Source organism: Ambystoma mexicanum, chromosome 12 (assembly GCF_040938575.1).
Source record: "Ambystoma mexicanum isolate Mex_15411 chromosome 12, UKY_AmexF1_1, whole genome shotgun sequence".
Lineage (NCBI taxonomy): Eukaryota > Metazoa > Chordata > Amphibia > Caudata > Ambystomatidae > Ambystoma > Ambystoma mexicanum.
In genome coordinates this window covers 422,209,450-422,231,420 of record NC_090936.1, presented here as the reverse complement: position 1 = coordinate 422,231,420, position 21,971 = coordinate 422,209,450, and the positions used below count along the sequence as shown (strand labels likewise).

Genomic DNA, 21,971 nt, shown 5'->3' with positions numbered 1-21,971 from the left:
CTGCATATCCCAGGTTTCCTGGAAGCAGATGATATCATACACCCAGATAAAGTCACACCAGGTCGGATCCACCAGGTTTGTCCCGTAAAACCTGCTATATTCCAGGAGAGCATACTGATCTCTCTTCTTTCGGGCTGTAGCGGTTGGGGCAGCTTAACATCATGTCAATCTACTGTCTCGGGATCTACATGGGTCTGGATGTTATACAATGTTGCGTTCCTCTGTGCCGTGGGAGGAAGTGAACACACCACAGATAGCGGGATAGTATTGTAACCACAGACCCTATTGCTCGCAGACGTTGACCTAAGTGTAATTCTAGAACCTATTGGGGGGGGGGGCGGGAGGAGGATAGGCTCTCGCTTTGATAGACAGTAGGCCATCAACCAGACATTCACTTTTAAGATAGACCACAATCTTATCACCCTGAGGACTCATTTGGGACCTCTCACACACGCTATATCACACCTAATTATGGATGTACACCCTCTTGTCTAAAAAAGTGGATCACTTTATTGGTGCATGATTCCTGAAATTCTAGAGGACCTTGCAGGCGGCCCACATTATATAGTGTCACAGGGGCGGATGCTGATTGTCTTTTCTAGGCCCACAAGAGTTCAATACGCTACGACATGGGTATCCAACCGACCTATGGTTCTGTCTTTCCAATACCTGGGCACTGATATGATCAGCGTGAGCCTCAGTGGTCTGTTGCACATTCATTTGCCTACCCCATACGTGGCCAGCTCTCTCTCGCATAGGGGTACCCACAGGGCACGCATTATGGCCTGAAAGCCACGTTAGAGTGTATGCAGTGCCTAATCCACTGCAAACCAAACTGGGAGCCAGCATAGGCCCTAGTGGCCCAGCTTGGGATTCCTTGTGTCCAAACCTTACACGGGCCAACAGTAGTACTGTACCATTCAGAAACTGAGGCCCATTCGCATCCAAAAAACCCTCTCCTGTTTGCCCCGCGATGTGTCTGGACTAAGGGGGTACAAATGGGGCACTGCAAGGTGGACGGGTGCTGCCGATCAGCTATAGTGAGGGATTTACTGAGTGTGGTTTGAGTGACAGATGTTTTCAACTCCGTGCTCCTCGCACTGGATGAAGCGGCCACCCTTTCTTTAATGGCAGCTAAATCCTTTAATACAATCTGAAGCAACTCCCTAGTAGTGTCTCCCAATTTCTCGAGGGCAACTAGGATAGGGCACAGCTCCCCCTTTTAATACTTCCTTCATAGCAGAGCTGAGTCCATCCATGTGCATTGGTAAAATCAAATCAACACCCACTGGTTTTGGCTCAACAATGAGCAGATTACTGCAAGGGGGAAAATTGGTCCCTATTTCAATTCCCCCCCCAATAGCCCCTTGGTCCATAACACCCTGCTCTGGAAAAAGCTTTTTCTCCAACTGTTTGTCAGTTTCAATTATTACATTCCCTCCTAGCTCCGACCCCCCGGGATTTCACTTGTAAAACTTGGAAGTGATTGGACGTGGGGACCAATATTTCAATATTCCCTATATGATCTTTCATCTTGGGTGAACACATCCCCCACCCTCCCCCCCCCACGACCCCTGCTCTGGTCTCTGGGGAGTTCGAAACTTTTCCATTCTTTAAGTAGAAGGTGTGGGCTGGGTAGATCTAATAAATTGTTAGTGGGGAAGTGTAATACTCACCTGAGGGCCCCCCTCCAGTTGGCCTATAACCGGAAGGACAACATGTCCGCCCCGCCCTCCTGACCTTCAAAAGGGCCAATCCCAAATGGCCCCAGATAATCCTTCGGCTTCTCCCGTTTTCTAAAGAGGTGGGCATGTGCTTGTATAATGGGTTTTAGAATGGGGGCGGCACTTTCAGAAGGAAATTTGTGACCTCCATTATTGCCACGCAATTAGGCACTGCCGCCTTCCTTGTGATCGCCTCCATTACCTTCTTTTTTAGGGGGCATTCAATCTCATCTAATAAGCCCTTGATTTCTGTGATTAAAATATTCACATCATTGAGAGGTTCGAGCAATTTATCTGCCCTTTCCTTTTTCCCTCCAGCTGAAATGGATCGGACCGCCTTACATTTTGCCATAATGACAATAATGGCAATAATGATATATACAATATAGCAAGTAAAGTGACCTAGTTTGGTTAGTTTCAATTCAATGCGATAAGTAAAACACTAAAATTCAATAAAACAGCCTCTACTTCTACTTAAAACACCACTAATGTCCTGTGTCCTGTGAGCAAACAAGGATCAATATAAGTAAAGAATAATAATGGATAGATCTCCAGGTCGTCAGTTGAACAGTTAATATGGATCTTTTGAAGAAGAGGAACGGTTCGAGCTGCTCTACCGTGTTGTGCATTTTCGCCACGCGAGGACTTCTGTGTGTTTTCCCGTGAACTTGCAACAAGCAGAGGATTGCTACACTGAAGGAGGACGTCATTAAGTGCTGCAGTGGTGTTTGCCTGACCTAGAGCCCTATTGATTGGTGTGTAATTCCCGCCCCCTGGCCCTCCACCCATCGTGTACTTTTACCCAGTATGCAGCGCACATGCGTGCGCACATCGAAGTACATTTAAGTACACTGTTCACTGTTAACGGGGAGTGGGGTGTGCTCTACAAAATAATCTTCTTAGCGTACCCCTTGCTGTTGATGTACACGGGTAAGACTAGAAGTAAAAGTGCTATTTACTTCATCAAGGCTCTAGTGGTGGCACTTTAATCTGATTACTGATAACCTGACTCTTATTCCCTTCATTTTGATAAAGTAGTACTGCATATTATGTCTAAATCCAGTATGTCCTTAAAAGCTGGTATGCCAAAAATTAATGCTGATTTATAGAATGTCTCTCCTTTGGAATCTCGAAAGGTATTCTTAGCAAAGAGCGTTAAAAACAATCTTGGAAAGAAAAAACAACGCTCTACTTCTTTAAATGTTGACATTTGTAATTTTTGTAAAGTAGACGGCTCCAACATGAAAAATGTTCCTATTAAGGATACAACCAGTGTGCCTGATTTAAAATTATTGTGCTCTGTCCGTTGCTGCTCAGACACAAGAAGCTCGGGTGAAGGGGAACCCACCAGAGCAGAACAAAACACCAGCAACCATTCTTAATAAAGAAATAGCTGATGCCTCTATTGCTTTAGCTTGCGAATCAGGCGATATATGCATAACTCAAATACCTGAAGCCACGATTGACTTACTGTCAGGCTTAAACGGCATAGAGCCTGGAAATCCGCCCTTATGTTCAGTTCAGGCTCAGCATTTGCTAAGAATGGGCCATGACAAATTGATATTGATGGGTGAAATTGATGATGAAGCAATTGAGTTCATGAACTCATCAAGTGATCATGAACATATTGCCGCTGAGGTACAATATATTTGCTCCAACTCAGGCGATCTTATACACCTCAGTGATGGAACTAGGGAGCAGAGTTTGCCAATTAGTGAAGGCCCCTCTGCTCAACAGCATAAGCACAAGGATCAAGATAAGCAAGAGCTGTATAAATCGCCCGTTCTTTTTGACAAATCTTCGCCCAATATGTCTAATGGGTCCATCTCTTTTGTAGCACCTACACCTAGGCGCACACAATTTCAGGCACCCATGGATAATCATCCATATTTCATTCGGGACCCCAGGCGACTTTTAATAATAGATTTTCCTTTCCTGAAGCGCCGGCTCTTAATAACACGCTTACAGTAATGAATACGGCGCTTCTTTCCTTGGCTAATTTATATGAGATGTTGGACGACAAAATAAAAAATCTGATTGAAATTACTCACCAATCCCATGCGAACATCATGCATGAGATTAGTACAAAGTTTTATCAACAACCTAAACTCTCGACTAATACCTTTAGTCAATGGACTCAGACTTGTTTATCTGATAAGGTTATCTCTATTCAGCCTGCTACAGATGCGCCCAAATCATTTACCTGTTCTAACCTTGTTGTTAATGACAGTGCTGCTGTAGTTCCACAAGTGTGTCCGATGGAGGCTTCTTCTATGACCAAAGAACCACCTAAGAAAGATCTGTTAACAACTTTAGCCCCGCTGTTTACTAACATTAAAATAGCCTCTTTTAGTGTTCCAGGTCAGTCTGACCCTATCACTGTAAATCAGCTTTCTAGTGAAGTGAACAAGAGGTCTAATGTCAAAAAGAAAGTAACCAGACTACTTACAGCAGCAAAGAAAAAAAGGCGTTTGTCTTCAAATCATGAATCTCAGTCTCAAAATAAGGCATCTTTAGTATATCAACCTCTTGATGACCTAGTAGCGACAGCAGCCTCAACATCGCTAGCAGAATCTGTTCCTATGTCAGTCGTTAAACTGTATTATAGCCTCAAACCTAATGAAATATCCACAAGTACAAATGGCCCTAGTCAATCAAACAATACCTATGGTCATGGCTGCAATTGAGCCATCGCAATGTAACTTGCGTGCTGGGAGTCTTCATATAGTTGAAGGTTCAGTGACATCTAAAGAATGCACGCTACAAGAGTTACGTTATGAGATTCGTGCCTCCTTTATAAATTACAACAAGGAGAACGAAAAAATAAAACAGTTGATGCTGGTCTCTAAGAAAGAAACATCCAATGAAGTCAGTCAGATGTTCCAAACCACCTATCTGAAAGTCAATTCGCTTTTGAAAGGACCCGGGCTGCCTAGTGGTGATAATGACGCCTTGTCATCAATGAGTGCTACTAGACGTGCTCTTCAAAAATTTGAAGGTAGGTCAATCCTACCACAAAACAGTGAACCTAGTTCCTTTCCCTCCACCATCAAGAGCCATGCACAATATAAAAGGCATCATCGATTGTTGATTAAATGTCGTGGTCACCCCTTTGCCAGATATGATATCGTGCTAGTGTGCTTAACACCTGTGCCGAAATAACGGCCTTAGAAGATCTAACCTCCACGGACATTGACTTAGTGGAATTTGTTAACCCACCTGATTTATCTGAGGCGAGGTTGTATACTCAATCTGGGGTGATACTCAATACATTATGGCTAGCGCGTACTGCTTTTTACAATCTGGGCTTTATTTTAAGTCAAGATGCGCATGATCCAGAACAATTGGTGGAAAAATCGAGCGTATCTCAATCTAGAGTTTTTGGGGACAAAAATGGCTTACTTTCAAATGTTGGTTCAAACAGCAACGATGCTTGGATGCACCATAATTATGGTGGTAGTTAGTAACAATCCCGGGTAGCTACCTCGATCAGCCTCATCTCCTGGAACACTAGGGGCTTCAAACACCTTATTAACACCGAAAGTAGAGACCTTCTACAGTATGACATTATAGTCCTCCAGGAGACGTGGCTACGTACTACCCCAGTATGGGATGTCTACGATATATACTTAGTTCCTGCCATGGTAGCTTGTACAGGGAGGCCGATGGTAGGCCTAATGATGGCATTCCGCAAGGATAAACATTTCGATGTGGTTTGGCATAAATCTCCATCGCCATGTTTTCAAATTATAAAAATACGAAGAGGTGTAACTTGTTGTGCCATTGTAAATGTTTATTGGGGTAAGGAACATCTAACCTCAGATGACTTTTTTGATCAATTCAATGGTATACTGGATCAGCTTTTACTGGACAAAACTATTGTGGACTCCTTCATTATGGGTGACCTGAATCTACATTTATTGTCTGAATCTGTGTCTTCTAGAACCATGGACAAACATCGCTGGATTGAGCTAATGGCTAACGGAGATTATGTGATGTGAATGGGGCGATTCAGGGAGATGTTCCCCCTAGATGTACATGGCATAGCGAGGGCTGTCATTCTACGTTGGACTACATTTATGTCAATAGCCACTATTTCTCAAAGATTTTATCTTTTAATGTAAAATCCACAGTAATGAGTGACCACAGTCAAGTAACTTTGACCGGTCATTGGCACCTGTCTCAACCAAGACCTGTAAATTATCACTCAACATACTTAATTGTAAATAATGGGGGTAATCGTATAAAATGGTCGAGGGCTAAACTACTCTCTTATAAGCAAGTTTTGAATGATAGCCACGGGGGAGCCAATGTCTCAGACAGCCCTTGCTATATACATGGAATGCAAATGTTTTCTTCGGGAGGTATGAAAGCTCTTGGTAGTTGCCCTAATCACCTTCACTGTTTTGACCTGGAGGTAAAAAACAAAAAGCGTGATTTAAGACGAAATATAAAGATGTTGTCTAGGCATCCCACGAATTTGAGTGATAATTATGATCAGATAAAACAGCTAAAGTATACGTACAAAAGATGGCTTTTGGGTCGACGCGCATTACAATATCAGCGTGATGGCAAAGCCATGCTGAAACCGATCCTTGTCAAATCATCAGGGGGTATCTGGGCGCTTTTGAATTCTGCATGTTGCAAATATCAGTCATCTGCTCAGATTAATCCCGTTTTGGAGCGCGATAGGATAATTCACTTTGATGACATCTACCGCACCCCTTTTCCAGATCTGAGCCTTGATTGGAATGGTGTTGTTGCCGATCATATCGTTAATTTTGATCTAGATTACATCATTCATTGTATAGCTAAATTAAGCACCTCTTGCGCCTCTGGCCCGGATGGGCTTCATAATGCATTAATCAAGCAGGATTCAGTTCTATGGGCAGAGATATTATATATAATTTTTTCTGAAATTATGAGATCTGGGAAATTGCCTCAATCTTGGAAAACATCTGTGATTCTTCCGATTTTCAAGAAAGGGGACCGTGCCAATCCAACATCTTATAGACCTATCGCCCTCCTGGATTGTCCGGGAAAGATCTTTGCGCGTTTGATTCTAAATGAATTTAATAATTGGCTTAATAAATCAAATCATCGTGACCCGTTTGAAACAGGTTTTATTCCAGGGCTGGGTACGGCGATCAATTTAACTGCTTTGAATGTGATTATTGCTCAGAGCAGACAAACTAAGCAACCTATATACATGGCTTTTGTTGATTTTAGAGCAGCGTTTGACCTGGTCCCTAGGGAACTCCTATTAAAAAATCGAATTGATTTGGCTTGCCCCTGGTACATTCTAAAATGGATTTTGGAATTTAATTCTAATACTTCTATCCAAATTCACCTGAGTAATGATGGACATTTAACAGACCCAATTGAAACCACACGTGGTCTTAAACAAGGATGGTTGTTGGCCTCTGCCTTGTTTCTTCATTCTTGACATTGGCCTTGGCTTTCGTAACCTCATAGCAGATCCAATTAAATTAAAAGGGTCAGCAATTAATTGGCTTCAGATGATATGGTTCTCATATCAAAAACTCCAATTGCATTGCGGAACATGCTGAATGCACTGGATTTGTATGCCATTAAAAATTGCATTAGCATTAATCTAAAAAAAAAACAAGTATTGCAATTTGATTTAAAAAACAGACAAAAATGCATCAGTGTAGAATTTGCAAAATACCAATTTGCAAGTAGTTCACTCGTATATCTATCTGGGAATATGTGTGAATAATTACAAACTGGATAAGACACATGAAGATTATCTTCACCTGAAACAGAATACAGCTTTATCCCAAATGAGACTTATTCGAGCCAAATACTGCAAATTCTCCATTGAACCACTAATTGCATATTATAAACAGAAGAACATTCCAACTATCCTGTATGGTTTTGAATCCAAAAAATGTCGAAATTATACCTATTGGGTGAAATACGAAAATCAATACTGGAAGAAGTCTTTACTACTTCCATTGTCTGAATCCATGCCAGTAATTAGGCACGAGTTGGATCTCATCTCCGTATTTGCAATTTACAAATGGAAGACATGTACATTGTATAGAAAATGTATTCTGAGCCAAAATAATAATGGCTTACTCTTGATTCTAGCCAATTATCCACTAACATCTAATGAAACCTTTGCAAGATCTTGTTAAAAGGCGCAGACATACCTGAATCTTTGTTGATACAAAACCCAAACAAGGCTAAAATCAAATTATGGCAATTGGATTGGATTGGATAAAGACAAGAGCAGCATGTATGAATATACAGAAATTTAATCGAAATCCGTTTGTACATAAAGTTTATGGTCAGGTTGAAAAATACTTACAGCAATCTCCCAATCCGAGTCATCGTCAGGATTTCATGAGGTTTAAACTAAACATATGGCCTACCAAGGAAATAATGTATAAATGGGGAAAAATCTCTGAAAATGATAATACATGTCGATTTTGTAATCAAATGCTTGATACCTTGAAACATCTTATGGTGGAGTGTCAAATTTTGTTGCCTTTGCAAATTTTTTATTTTAAGCCTCTGTTTGAAGCTGATCAACGGTTATGTACTGAAGAACTATAGTCGAAAATGTTTAATGGGAATTTAAAGTCTGAGATATGCAGTTTTGAATTATTTGAATCATTTAAAAATTAAGGTCCATGGCAATAATGTAGAAGTTGACAGTGATACTATGGTGATTCATATTGCTGGACTCAAATCTTTCTTTTAGATTAATTGAATGAATGTATATATGATTGAAATTGAGTTATTATATGTATAATTCAACTTTTATGAGAATAATCTGTTTTCTATTCTTTTTCTACTTTTAATGCTTTTTTCTATAAATATGTTGAAAGGTCTGATTAATTTTCGTGACCAAAACAACAATAAAAAATAATAAAGAACGCCCAACTGGCTTAGGAGGCATCCATAGTCCGACTCCCCCCACACCCATCTGTACAGCGGTTAGACTCAGGTTTGTGATTAATTTGAAAAGATCCCTCGCTCTGGTAGTCAATCTCTCTGAGGATACCAATAGTAAAATACCCAGAGATTCAGGGAGAGCACAGTGGGCCAATGAACCATTAATGAGTGCGCGTTCCCTTTCTCGCAGCCCTGCTCCGTGGCCGTTGCCAAAAAAGTCAGTGTTGCACTGCAACGGTATGGCAGTGGATAACAATAAATATTACGTTGCCAGGCGAACAGATCCAACTAGCGAACTTTGCGCTCCGCAGCTTACCCAGTATTAGCAGCCTCGCTCAGTGGTCCGTTCAATCAGGTGTAGTTAGACCAACGACCACCTACACGGCAAACACTGCGCCCTTGCCGCGGGCTTCATCCTGTGGGCAGTTGGGTCAGCTGTTGTAGGTTGGGGGGAGCGTGGCTTAGTGACTGGCCTGTACCATCAGCGTTCACACTACTTACCCACGCGGCAAACACCAGGCCCTTGCCGCGGGCTTCACCCTGCGGGCTGTTGGGGCAGCTGCTGTAGGTTGGGGGGGCATCAGTGATTGGCCTATTCCATTGGCGTTCTTGCGCTTTCCTTCCTCTTTCCTGCTCGGCAAACACTGCGCCCTTACATAAATGGGATACAGCGGGTTACAGGCAGTGGTTACAGGTTCGGAGGGGCAGATTCAGTCTGGTTTGCTTCTCCAGCTGTGCTCCCATTGTGAGATTCTGATAAGTTTGCTGGACAGCTTACACTGATATGGCCCTGTAGGCTTATCTGTTTACTATATAAGTTAAAACCAAACTCTTATGTTCAAGCATAGAGGAATGAGTTGTAATCTATGCCCAAGGGAAAAAGTAAGAATAATGGGTGATGATATACTAATCGAGCAAAAGACCCCTAATTCCATGGAAGATAAAGTAGAGTGTGTGATGCAGTGAGATATTGTTAAACCTAATTCATGATTCCTCTTAATGTTCTGTGCTGCAGAACATAATGCATTGACCCTTTCCATGAAATCCATCATTGAAGTAAACGGTTTTCATGGGAAGAAGAGTTGGGAATAGGAATTTTAACACAAGGACACAAATTCTCTCTGTTTATAAATTAGTTTTCCTGACTTGGGCCAATGGTATGTTCTGCTACTGTGATTTTTACAGTCCTCTGTTGTCATAAATGTCAGTTAAGAATATCTTCCCGAGGATGAGAAATGCTTCCAATTCAATTGCAAATCAACTCGCTTTAATTGGAATTCATATACAAAATAGTAATACTGTTTTCAGTTCAGTTCTGGATGAATTCCCTTCGTGCAGTACCAGCAGGGCTCTCCAAATCTACTATCCCACTAGCATTGGCAAGTCGTTTTTATGAAGGGTGAGCACCATTTGCAGGATACCCAACCTTGCTGACGAGTATGGGATGTTAGAAACCTATTTTTCATTTACTGCAAACACACTTTGCTTGCAGAAACTGGCAAATGCAAGTTTCACTGTGCATGCTTGGCAGCATTGCACCAAATATGGAGTGTGCTTATGGTGACATGCATCATTTTACAAAAAGCACTGGTAAATATTTTGTCACCAGTCACCTTGGGGCAGGTGCATTTCTCTCCGGTAGAGTATGTAAACTATGGAATTCGCCCTGCAGGTCTAGTGGGACTTTTAATAATTTGCCAGTCCTGACCAGGATGAAAAAGTGATCACTGCATCCAAGATATTACTTGACTTAGACATTGACTTGGAGATATTAATATCCAATCCAACAGACATCAAAAGGAAGCTTATTGAAAGAGACTGGATCAATACAGTGGCATCAGTGACATTGTTCTTTGTTCATGGGTGTAGCTCTAATTGATCACCCGAGGAAGGGAGCACCAAACTACCTGACTAGGTTCCAATCCCCCAAATGTCGGGAAGTGTATGAGGTTTACTACCTACACAGGAAGTATTAGGCCTGCGATTACAAATTCCCTAAGCTCTGCAATACTGTAATTTGTGAAAATCTAAATGTGCAGGAAACTTAAAACATCTCCCCACAGAATGTAATGAAATGTTTGAGCTATGCATTTTGGAAGATTGACTCATGAATATTCAGAAATGTTTGCGGCGTAACCCTGGTTTAGATTTATGGGGGGCTTTAATACTTCATTGATTTTATCATGATACAGGTTTTTGATACAACTATACAAAATCTTAGAAACTAAAGAATTGACCAGATGAACGGCGTAATGTATTTTCTAATCGTGCCTCTTCTTGTCTCTTTCCCTTTACCAAACATGATTGTACACTTTTTTTTTTCTTTTAATGAATGCGTGTTGGTTGGAGTTATTTGAATGTATTGACAGTGTTTTTAAGTCTAATGAAATGTGTATTGGAGTGATGATTATTTCATATGTATTCAAAAAATAAAGTGTCTTCTTTTTGTGAAAGGTTTGTATAAACCATAGCACACAAACACGAGACAACTGCATTGTGCTAAATGCCTTTCCACCTACGTGCAGGTTGATGGTAGGCATACAAAATGGAAGGACTGCCATCATGTTCTATTACATATCTACTTTGGGGAGACTGTGGGTTAGGGAAAACTCCCACGTTCCAAAACAAAATAGACGTGTTCTTCTGAGCAAACACCATGAAGGTAGAGTCTAAATCCCCCAACCATTGACGAGTTCGATTATCATCACTACTTAATCGGACTTCCTTAATCTATATGGAATAAAACATGGAACATATTGTTATTCCATTTATAGCCTATCAATCTTTTAAAGATAGTTTGTTTTTTGAAAGCTAACTTTTCAATTAGATTTAATCCCACTTTATTGGCATATAATTCAAGCTTGAATTCGATCAATGGTAAATAACTTTCTTTCCTTTATTGGTTATCACAGAAATGTGCACTTTGAAACGGTAGCTGCATGAACTGAATACACCATTTAAAATGTACTGTTCTTTATTATGAAGGTCCACTATTATTGAACTGATACCTGCAATGTATCCTGTAACATCTGCCATTACCCTCCTGAAAAGGAATAGAACAAGGACATCAGTGTTTAGCCAACCAGACAGACAAGTGTGTGGAATAGGCCAGGCCCAATAGCGGAGACCTCAAATGTTTGTGTGTGCTGAAACTGTCCTTTCAGTGAACGTGTGGCTTGATTTATATGCTCCAAATGCAAGATATTTTACCGAGTTGAGTGCTAACTTCCGAGATCTCTGGTCAGCTTTCGGGACACAAGTTTAAGTCCCGGCAGAGCAGATTCCTCCTTTAGTTCTTGTGTGTGTGTGTGTGTGTGTTAAACTGAATGCCATTAAAAGGGGCACTATTGAAGTTTTAGAGCCCACATCTGGGCGTCCTATTGTGCGATAGGCGTTGCCGCTCAAGTAAATGATCCCAAGCTGAAGGCGAGGGCCTCTAACAAGGGCAAAGAACACCTAGCACCCACTAGAGATTGATGGTAAGGGCTCTGACATTGTAAGAGCTTGTGGCGTGGGGAAAAAAGGTAAGCCTCGCCTGGGGCTTCCAGTCACCGAGCTTGTCACTTTCCCCCTGTGTAATGCTGAGTGTATATGCACACTAAGAAAAGTGTACAATGCAGCCTTAACATAAATGTAGAGTCCCCATGCCAAGCCTGATGATTGGCTTGAGAGCTGCAAACAGTAAGGAAAAAAAGAAGCGCTGACTGCAGGCTTCTGTTGAGCCGATGTACCACAAGGCCGCTGGCTGATAATGTAGGTAACGGGCCACCGCCCAAGTTAAAGGCCTGAGCGCAGCGAGGGTCTGTTAATGAGGGCGGCGATGCCGTTACCGAAATGGTGGGCCTGCCGCTGAGGGGCATATCGTCATTAGCAACCGTGTAGTTTCCTACACGCGTGCAGGATACAAATAAAAACATTAAAGAAATGTACCTTTCCTATGCGCCCCCGACCGGCCGCACAGTGCTACTGAAGGCCACAGTCCATTTTTAATGTTGATGAATTTAACATCATCAACATGAAAACGGACTGAGCAACCCCAACACTGCATGGCCCTAGCACCGTGCAGGAAAGGAATGATTCTTAATTTTTTTTGGGAGGGGTGGTTGGAAAACAAAAAAGCACCATTAGCACCCGTTTAGCAAACTACATGGGTGCTAAGGTGAGTGGGAAGGGAAGGGGCGCTAGCTGCTCGGGCAGCTCCGAATGCAGGCTTGTACCATACTGCACAGCCCGTGTTCCGAGCGCCTGCACTTTACACTGTGAACGTCTAAAATACACTTTGAACGTCTAAAAAGAAGAAAACATGCTCTAATGAGAAATATTGCAGCATTCCTGAAACGGAAGGAATCCAGCATGAATCACTTTATAAACATGTATTTAATACATGTTTATAAAGTGATTCATGCTGGATTCCTATGATTATAATTATTTTGCATGCACTTGTCAAGATGAGCAGCCATTTAAACAATAATTGCCAAAGGCAATGATTTTGGCTTTTCTCTATGCATGGGAATGGTATTTTCCTCTACAAGAGCCAAAGCTATTTGCTTTGCCAATGCTTTTTAATAACAGGAATCCAGTCTAAGGAACACATGCAAGGAGACATATATTGATTGTAAATATGTAATATAAATTAAGACGCACTTACTTGAGACATTTTTATTACACCAGGAGCAAGTTTAAAGGTACAAATATGCCATTACCTTACAGAAAACTTCTTAGAAATAACAAGACTCCCATTAAAAGCACAGAACTCGCACAAAGAGATCCTGAGGGAAGGGTGTTTTAGAAGGGGAGTGGAAGTTGTTGGGTGGATAAATAACCAAACAATACCCAGAGCATGTATGCGGCTCTGACATACCATCTCTCGCCTAGCTTCACTTCCCATGCCAATAGTTGTGGCTTATAGGCAGCTCTTGAAGTGCCATGCACTTGTGAAAACAACTTTGTAGAATCATTCCATCCTATATTTGGTTATTGTGCTACTTTTTAAATTTGTGATTCCAGAACACTCAATATTCAAGTAGCCACGCGCGAGAAGGTAGTCCAGTCCTGCTCTTTTCCTTTTGAATCCTGGTTGTCAAAGTACACGTGCCAAAATTCCTGGCCAAAACTAGACTGGATGTCCTTCTCCTGCATAGCCAGGGGAAACTTGAGGGTTATGTTATTCCTGCCACGTCAGGAGAGTTAAACATTTGAGCTTGGACTGCAGGATTATCAGTAAGCTCACACGTACTTCAAGAAAGAATTTTGATTTGCCTCCATCTGCAAACCAATGACTACGGTGGTATCATGTTATTTGCCCCAAGCCACTTTTCCCCTCCAGCCCCCCATTCCCGTGTCTAATTCAGGGCAAACAGAAAATAAAAGGAGTCGCTGTACATATATCAGGAAAGGTTATGGGAAGTTTAAGGATACGACATGTGGCCACTCCAAAAGCAGTCGCAGAGAAAGGTGTGTTGTAGGCTTAGAAAAATTAGGAATGGCACGCACAACATGCAGAATAATTCTTTGCATACAACTATGAAATATTCAAAGACGTGGAAATATTTACCTTTTGCAAGCTGCCACTGTGCAAATGTACCAATTAGCACAGTAACAACCCCGGTTACAAATGAATAATTTGGTTTCCTTCCATCATTCACAAAAAGGTTTGGACCAATAATTACCAAAGATATTCATGTAACATTTCGATATTTCATTGCATGTAGCTTTATTATTGAGAAACATTGTGATGGCCACTTCATAAATGATCAGATGTAAAGTATGCATTCACTCAATGTCATGTCATGAAACACTACCTGTTTAAAGCTGCTCATGAGCAATCGCAAATCAGAAAATGTTCTTGTACTAAAGAAACATGTTTCGATCAGCACATTTTACAGTGGGGAATCTGCCTCGTATACTAGCATAATGAAATATTACTTAACAGGTTTCATACTGCCCCATGTCAGAAGTGAGTAGTCTGAGAAAGTATTTTGGCTTTATCTGTGCTTGGTTTTAACGGGACTTCAGTGCAAGTAACAGAATCGAATAAAGGGGCTGAAGGCACACTTGGTTAAGCTGTTTGTATTACACCAATAGCACATTTTACCCCAGCAATTAACTCTCGGCACACAGCTTAGAATTAATAATGGGAGGACACAGTTTGATGTTACTGCTGGATAAAGACAGCTCAAGGAGATCCCAGAAGGATATGTTTTGGGCTGGGAGAAGGAGGTACTGGACGGGAATGGTCATAGGATTTAGTATGGCCATGACCAGTCAATGGGTGGGTGAATAACAAAAGACCTTCAAGCTGTGTCCCTCCTCACATGCCATCTCCCTCTGAGCTGTTCTCCAATGTAATTGTTTCGGCTTAAAGGTGGTGTGGAAGTGCCACCTATTAGCAAAACTAAAAATGAAAGAACAGGAAAATAATAAACACTCCCTTTATTTACTCGCTTGTCTAGGGATCAAGAGGAAGAGTCAGACACTTACAGCTTTCTTTCAAAGTTCCAAAAAACAAAGTTCTAAGGTGCAGAAAAGAAAAGAAGTGAAGTTCCACCAGGAAAGGGGTTCTCCCTTCTCTGTTTCTTCGGTTCTTCTACTGTCTATCCGGTACTTCCGAAAAGACTAAATCATTTTCCACTGCTTCACAAGGGTACGACTCTTTCCCCTGTGTTTCTTCTTTCATACAATGTTTTACTTCACGGTTTCAAGGTGGACGACTCCTCCCTTGAGTCTCCCTTAAGCACACAGTTATTTTGAATGTTTAAATTTCAGCTATCTTTGATGGGGTGTGGTTCTTCCCTTTTCCATTGATTGTGGAACAGTGACAATTTCAAGGTGGGGTTTTGACCCCCCTAAGATTTCTCAATCCTTTTTCTATGCCTGGTGTACTGTCCTGCCAAGGTACTTGCAGCTGTATTACTTCTCTCATTCTCTGGGTCTCAATTATCATTCAAAGAGGTATGGTTCTTCCCTTTTTGTATTGATGGCCTCTAAAAATGTCACTGAGGTGTCTTGACTCCTGGGTTTTCTCAGTCCTTTTTCTACCCCTGGTGTACTCTCCTGCCAGGGTATTCCCAACTCTGTTACTTATACTTAAGGGGGCATGATTCTTCCCTTTTTATATTCACCTTCCACAATTTCAGGGCAGGGTTTTTACCTCTGAGTTTTCTCACTTCTTCTCTTACTGCTGGTTTACTTTCCTGCTAGGGTATCGCACTTGGGTTGTAAGTGATTTCAATCCGGCACACACCCAAGTCACGCCCAGCATGTAGTGCGCAATTGAAACCCTTATTTATTTTTATCTATAAGTTCAATATTCCGAACGATATACCATTCATATCACACCCTTCTGAGAACCCCCCCCCCCCGGTCACACTGAACCAGGAATCAGGCTAGTTTACAAAGGTACATATTTATTTACGTATTTAGAATTTTAATCGCAATGGGTTTTAATAGGTAAACAGTCACCAATGGGGTGACAGAACACTGAGTAATATCTTTAATACACTGGGAATCAAGCAATGAGCACAAAAACAAATGCAGCCCAGAAACAAATACTTTTGTGTTGGTTTAGGACAGATGGCACTATGGTTAGGGGTTCCCCCTGCAGCACCCCTCAACCCACCAATAGTCAAATAAGTGTGAGGAGAGAGTAGGTATTCAGGAATAGCACGAATCAAACAGAATATCACTCCCACCTTCCCCCTTCAAACACAAGAGAAAAACTGAATTGACTTTTCAGCTGTTAGCATGGCTTTGAAATTGTCTTTGGAATTGACTGAGCAAAAACACCAAATGTGGTCAAAAATACTTAAATTATTATAAATTCCTATGGGAGCCGCTTTGAACAGATGCAAACAATCACAAGTAATGATTTAGTCAAAAGAAACCATTTAAAATCTCAAAGTCCACATGGGAAGCAATTTAAAGCTATTTCACACGTGTAAAACCTTTAAGAATTTCAGTTTGCGGCAAACTTTTCCTTACGCGATATTCGCTGTAACGGGTGAATCGCACTGTTCAATGGATAGCGGAGGATGTTTGGTACAAGTAGGAGTTGAAATTTCGCTTCTATCATAAAAGCTGAGGGAGTTATAGAGGCTTTAGTAAGAGGTGTTTTTGCAAATAGGCGCGAGAATGAAAAACAGAAATGCACTTTGAAAATGATAGATGGTTTTGATTACACTAGATTATGACTATGAAAAAAAGAATGCCACACGTAAATTTCCACAGTTACGTGGCCGGCGTAACCCTTCACGTGTGATACTCTAGTTTCCGTTCTGGGATTTACTTTTCTTAATCAACTCAATAAGAAGTTGGGGTTTAACACAGATGAGAAAAGAGTCAGCGCAAAGATAGTTCTAGCAATACTATGGATCTCAGTTGAAGATGGGATGGGTATGAGATTGAGATCATACAATACAGATATATTATGGGTCACTGTTCTTCCTATTAATACTCACAGAATAAGTTATTAAATTGGAGCGTCAGCTCTGGTCATGGATTGGATCTGGTCTAGGAAGAACAGCACCTCAGGCACAGGATTGGATCAGCTATGCCGGTCACCGGATTTACACATGATCTGCCCTCCTTGTTTGTGGATATTTCAATCAGCTGGATAGCGACTTCCTCAGGCAAGCCTTGTGGTAGCAAGCCAGAGAATTTCAGATAACTAGTTCAAAAGTCCTTCTCATACCACAGGGCTTCACTAGGTTGCAAGAATAAGTTTGAGGATTTAGGCCTTGCTGAAATCAATAGTTCTCTACTGCTTTGCAAGAGTCTTGGTATCTGGATCTGGAAGGATGTTAAAGCTGGATGTAGAATGCTGGATCAGAGTGCTTCACCGGAATCAGGAAAGTGAGTGAATCAGTGAGTCCCTATATGTTGTCAGCTGTCTCCATTTATCCTTTCAAATGACATCACAAAATGGGTGTATGGGCCGGCTTATGTGTGAGCTGGGATTGGATCAAAACCTTATCTCCGCCTTGCATCTGAGTGATTGGATTAAGGCCGGATGATGTCACATTTTCTGGTTTGCTTTACAGTTATTAGAAACCTCCCTTTAGCCACTGGTCTCAAAATCAGATTTCATCCTAAATACATATTTCTACCTTGGTCACTTCGACACACATCACACACAAAAATTCCATATTTTATGTAGCATCTGCTCATCAAAATCCTGCAGCTGTGGGATCTTGTTTCACCTTTCTAAAGAATGTTGTCCTTTTCGCCATGAACCCATTTTCCACATTTTCTGCAAATTACCACAAATGTGCGTGTTCAACATGGGGATGTGTGTACAATTTCACAATTCTAATATTAATACATTTCACATAAAACCACATATATTGCCATTCCTGTCCAGAACATGTTACACGGTTCTGCCGCCTCTTGAAACGTGCAGACAAAAATTAGACTAACAGATATGTCCTTGGTATATTTTTCACCAATTTGAATCACAAGTTATGAGTCTTTAAAAATTGTTCTTTGTTCATGCTTAACAGTAAATGGTCTGCCCATTTGTCTCTCCTTGCAGTCCCAGAGCAACCCCCTCCCTTGGGGAGTTCCTTCCAGGAGCAGTTTACGACCCCTTTCACACCTCCGTTTCCTGGGCTGAAGCCCTGCCATTGTTCATTCTTTCTGTAGACAAAAGTCTGGGGTAACCCACAATTATGATCTCCCAGTGAGTTTCTGCTGATGGGAAGGCCCTCCTCTTGGGTGGAAAAACCTCTTTTTCAACTTCTGGCAGCTCACCCAGGCTATTTTATTCTTAATTAAAATCCAGCAAAACCAAACTTATTGTATCAAATCACATAAATACATTACTTTCTTAGCTTTCAATCTGTGGGATCAAAAACACAACTAAGATCTGTATTCCTTTTAGCAACAATCCTTTTATGTTTGCTAATCCGGCAGACTTTTAGTTTAATACTTTGAAGTTTCATCAGCGGCTCCCCTGACAGCTGTCATCCACAAGTAGCCCAAGGTACTGCACACAGATTTTAACAGGGGCTGTCAGTTTACAGACAATCCAGTTTTTCTGAGGAAATGTTTTACTCTTCACATTTAGGACTTTGTATGTTCGCAATGCTTCATAAGATTACATGAATTTTAGCGCCGAGCAAGATTTTGGATGTTGAGAAGTGTTGTGTTATAGGCATTTTGCAGTTTTTAGCAACAAAGCAAATGTGACTTACAGGCACATTTTTGAGTTTCATTTGCAAAGCGCCGTTTCTCTCTCTCTGCACTCTGTTTGCTGGTCATGGAGTCCACTGGCACATTTCCTGCAGTGTGCTCTATCCCACCACATATGCGCCATGGGTGGCAGGTTGTGCGTCCATCTTTTTGTGTGTTCACACACGCGGTTTTGTAGGTTTTTGGTGCGCACCATAGTTTTGCCGCCATTGTTGCTGTTTCTTGCACCATAACTATCAGGGTGATGCCGCATTGCACAACAAAGTGGGTCAATACATCCCACAGGGTGCAGGCCCCAGACTCGCACTCTACCTGGTTTACTTTCCTGCCAGTGCTTTTTATCTGCTTTCATGCATGTGAATCCCAGACTCACTGCTTGTCTGGTTCACTACCTTGCCAGGGCTTTTCCATTCTCCACTCATTTATCTAGAAAATAATGTTTTTCAAGGATTGGGGTCACCAACCCGTTCTTAACAATGTTCATATTCATATTAACTATTCCAGTTCCTTTTAATTGGGCTCTTCCGCACTGTCAATGGCATGCAACATTCACCCTGAAGCGCCCTGGTGTCCCATTCGCTGTCACTGGGGTTACCGGTCTTCACTGGCGGCTTCAGCATTCCTCACGTCCCACTGCCTTCTTTGCTGTCGGCCCGTTGACAGGGAGTGCATCCCGTTAGCGGCTTGGTTGCCGCTTTGCCTTCCTCTGCTTTTGGCGGCTCCAGCTGTCAGTGGCAGTAATTCAGCAAACTCCTTGGATCAGTTTCTATGCACGCCGTTCTTGTCATCCGCCATGCAGTGTCCTGCAGTCTGCTCACTTCTGGTGTCCCAACCAGTGTCGGAACAAGTTGGATTCTGCAGCAGTCTCCGTCACGCTCTTGTGTTCTGTTCAGCTGTGTCTGTTTTAAATGTCCCTGCATTGGTTAGCATTTTCCAAAGACTAGAATGCAGTGTTGGCTTACCACCATCAAGAATTACAGCTGAGGGATTATTCAAATTCGGTATTCTTCTTTTTCCCTGGAGTTAGTCCTCCCCTACGTGGTCCTCCCACAGATAGCCACCGCCAGGGTCAGAGTCGGGTAGCATCTGCCTTTCCCTGGCCACGTAAGAGAAGCTTCCCTACAGGGAATCAGTTACGATGTTGCTAGATCTGTCACACTATTTACAACTTTTTTTTCCAATTGTTTAATTTACTGATGAGGCGATACTTAACTTAAGCAGTTGGCAGTGAACCGTGACCAATATTTACCCTCCACTCTGGAGACAGTAAAGAGGTGCCAGCCCATTTCTGTCATGGCCTTGCTGGGGAGTCTGTAATGCATTGAACAATTCTGTATTGTGCACTAAACTCTCGCTGGCTGAGACCACATTGAGAGGTCACTGCTGGTCCACTGGCGTGTCCCTGATAGTCAATGCATTGACTCATGCGACTAAGAAGATGACGGATGGCAGCTGTGCTTTGGTGGAGACTCTTACGTAGGTATCTCTTACGTAGGTATCTCCTCAGCGGGCCTTCAGACATTTGAACATCGGTCTGGAGATGGAGGCATATCTACACAGAATATTAATAAATGCATTTGTGAGCTTTCACACTCTAGTAGTAGCTAATTGTTGAAAACAAAATACTTTGACAAAGCAGATCTTTTGTGGGAATGTTCTTTTAGCAATGGAAACTCTCCCTTTCTGTACCAAAACTGTTTCTCTAAAAAGTACTGTATTCTTACCTTGGTTAATATTTCCTTCTTTTCCAGATACAAAAAGTATGTCTTCCTGGATCCACTGGCCGGTGCTGTAACAAAAACACACAACACCCTAGGAACAGAGAACGAGGAGAAGCTTTTTGATGCACCACTATCTATCAGCAAAAGAGAGCAGCTTGAACGGCAGGTGAGGCACACTGTTATTATCACATTTGAGGAAATAGTATGTTCACAAGGCAGAAGTCTATGACTTGTGTGGAACCTGTGCCTGATGCTCTAACTGGGATTTGAATCTTCTGTGACATGAGATTGGGTTCATTGTAAACTCTGGATAGCCGTAGGTTCATATTCTTATCTACTGTTCTTCTGTTATAAATTATCTAAATTGTTTACAGATTGATAAAGTACACCTATCCTGGGTGTCGAAAAAGGATACCTCTTGGCCCCTAAAAATTTTCATATTCTAGCAAAATTAAAATGTGTGCACGTTATAACATATCTTTCCTGGATGCCCGGTGCACTCTGGATATCCATAGCGGTTTGGCTGCTCATCCTAGCAGATTAACCTGCATCAATTCCTAAGCAGCTTTATAATTAAATTACAAAAGATGACCTGCTGTCTGGTTGATCATGCCTGTGGTCTCCTGCATAGCCAGAAGCAGGCCTCCAGCTAGGATGTGGTCTACATCCGTGCTTTCAAACGCTCCGTCAGCAGGTAAATGGTCCCGGGAAATGCCCAGTCACTTGCCACTATGAAAGAGTTCCTTAAATGACAGGATAGGTCCCTTTGCCTTGTGCCATTGTGCTATGGGAGGGACAGAACCACCACCTAATTTCTCCTTTCGTCCCAGTCCTCACAGCAGTGGCAGTAGTCTCCAGTCAGACCAAGGTGACAGACCCCATCAACCCAACCTCACTCCACCCCCGCCACCCCCAAATAGTGGTCAAGCAGATTTGTTTGGGTAATATGGATTGCCATTTGTGTATTAATAGTAGTCAGAGGGTTTGTTTTCTAATCATTCTCTGATGGCCACTATCTGGGTGAGTTTTGTGTAATTGAAGTATACCTTTTTTCCCTAGCTGATATAGTAATAGAAAAAATATAAGTGGCCCATCATAATCGCTCATTTCAGTAGACCTATTGGTCACATAGTCGTCCTCCCCTTCTCATCACACGGCTCTGGTGGCATGGGAACACAGTGTGGTATTGCAATGTTGTGCTGCAGTACAACACCACAATGCAACACACCCTGTCTGATTTTACTGCAGTGCACCACAGCCTTGTGGAGGCAGCAAAACCTGTTTTTCGGGCATCAACAAGCTTCCTTTTTGACGTGTTTTTCTTTTCAAGGTTTTATAATGCTGGCATGGGGGTGTAGAATCTTACTGCACTGTGATGAGCATCCGGTGGATGTCCTGTGGCTATCCAGAGTGC

General features: G+C 42.0%; 1 protein-coding gene across 2 annotated transcripts in view; it reads left to right on the top strand.

Annotated features, from left to right (window-relative positions):
• WASHC1 (WASH complex subunit 1) overlaps window positions 1–21,971 on the top strand; it is an 820,361-nt gene that overhangs the window by 509,107 nt on the left and 289,283 nt on the right. For both annotated transcript variants that reach the window (XM_069628575.1, XM_069628574.1), the window contains exon 6: window positions 20,588–20,723. In XM_069628575.1, coding sequence (XP_069484676.1) covers window positions 20,588–20,723 — 136 coding nt within the window. The remainder of the gene's footprint in view (window positions 1–20,587; window positions 20,724–21,971) is intronic.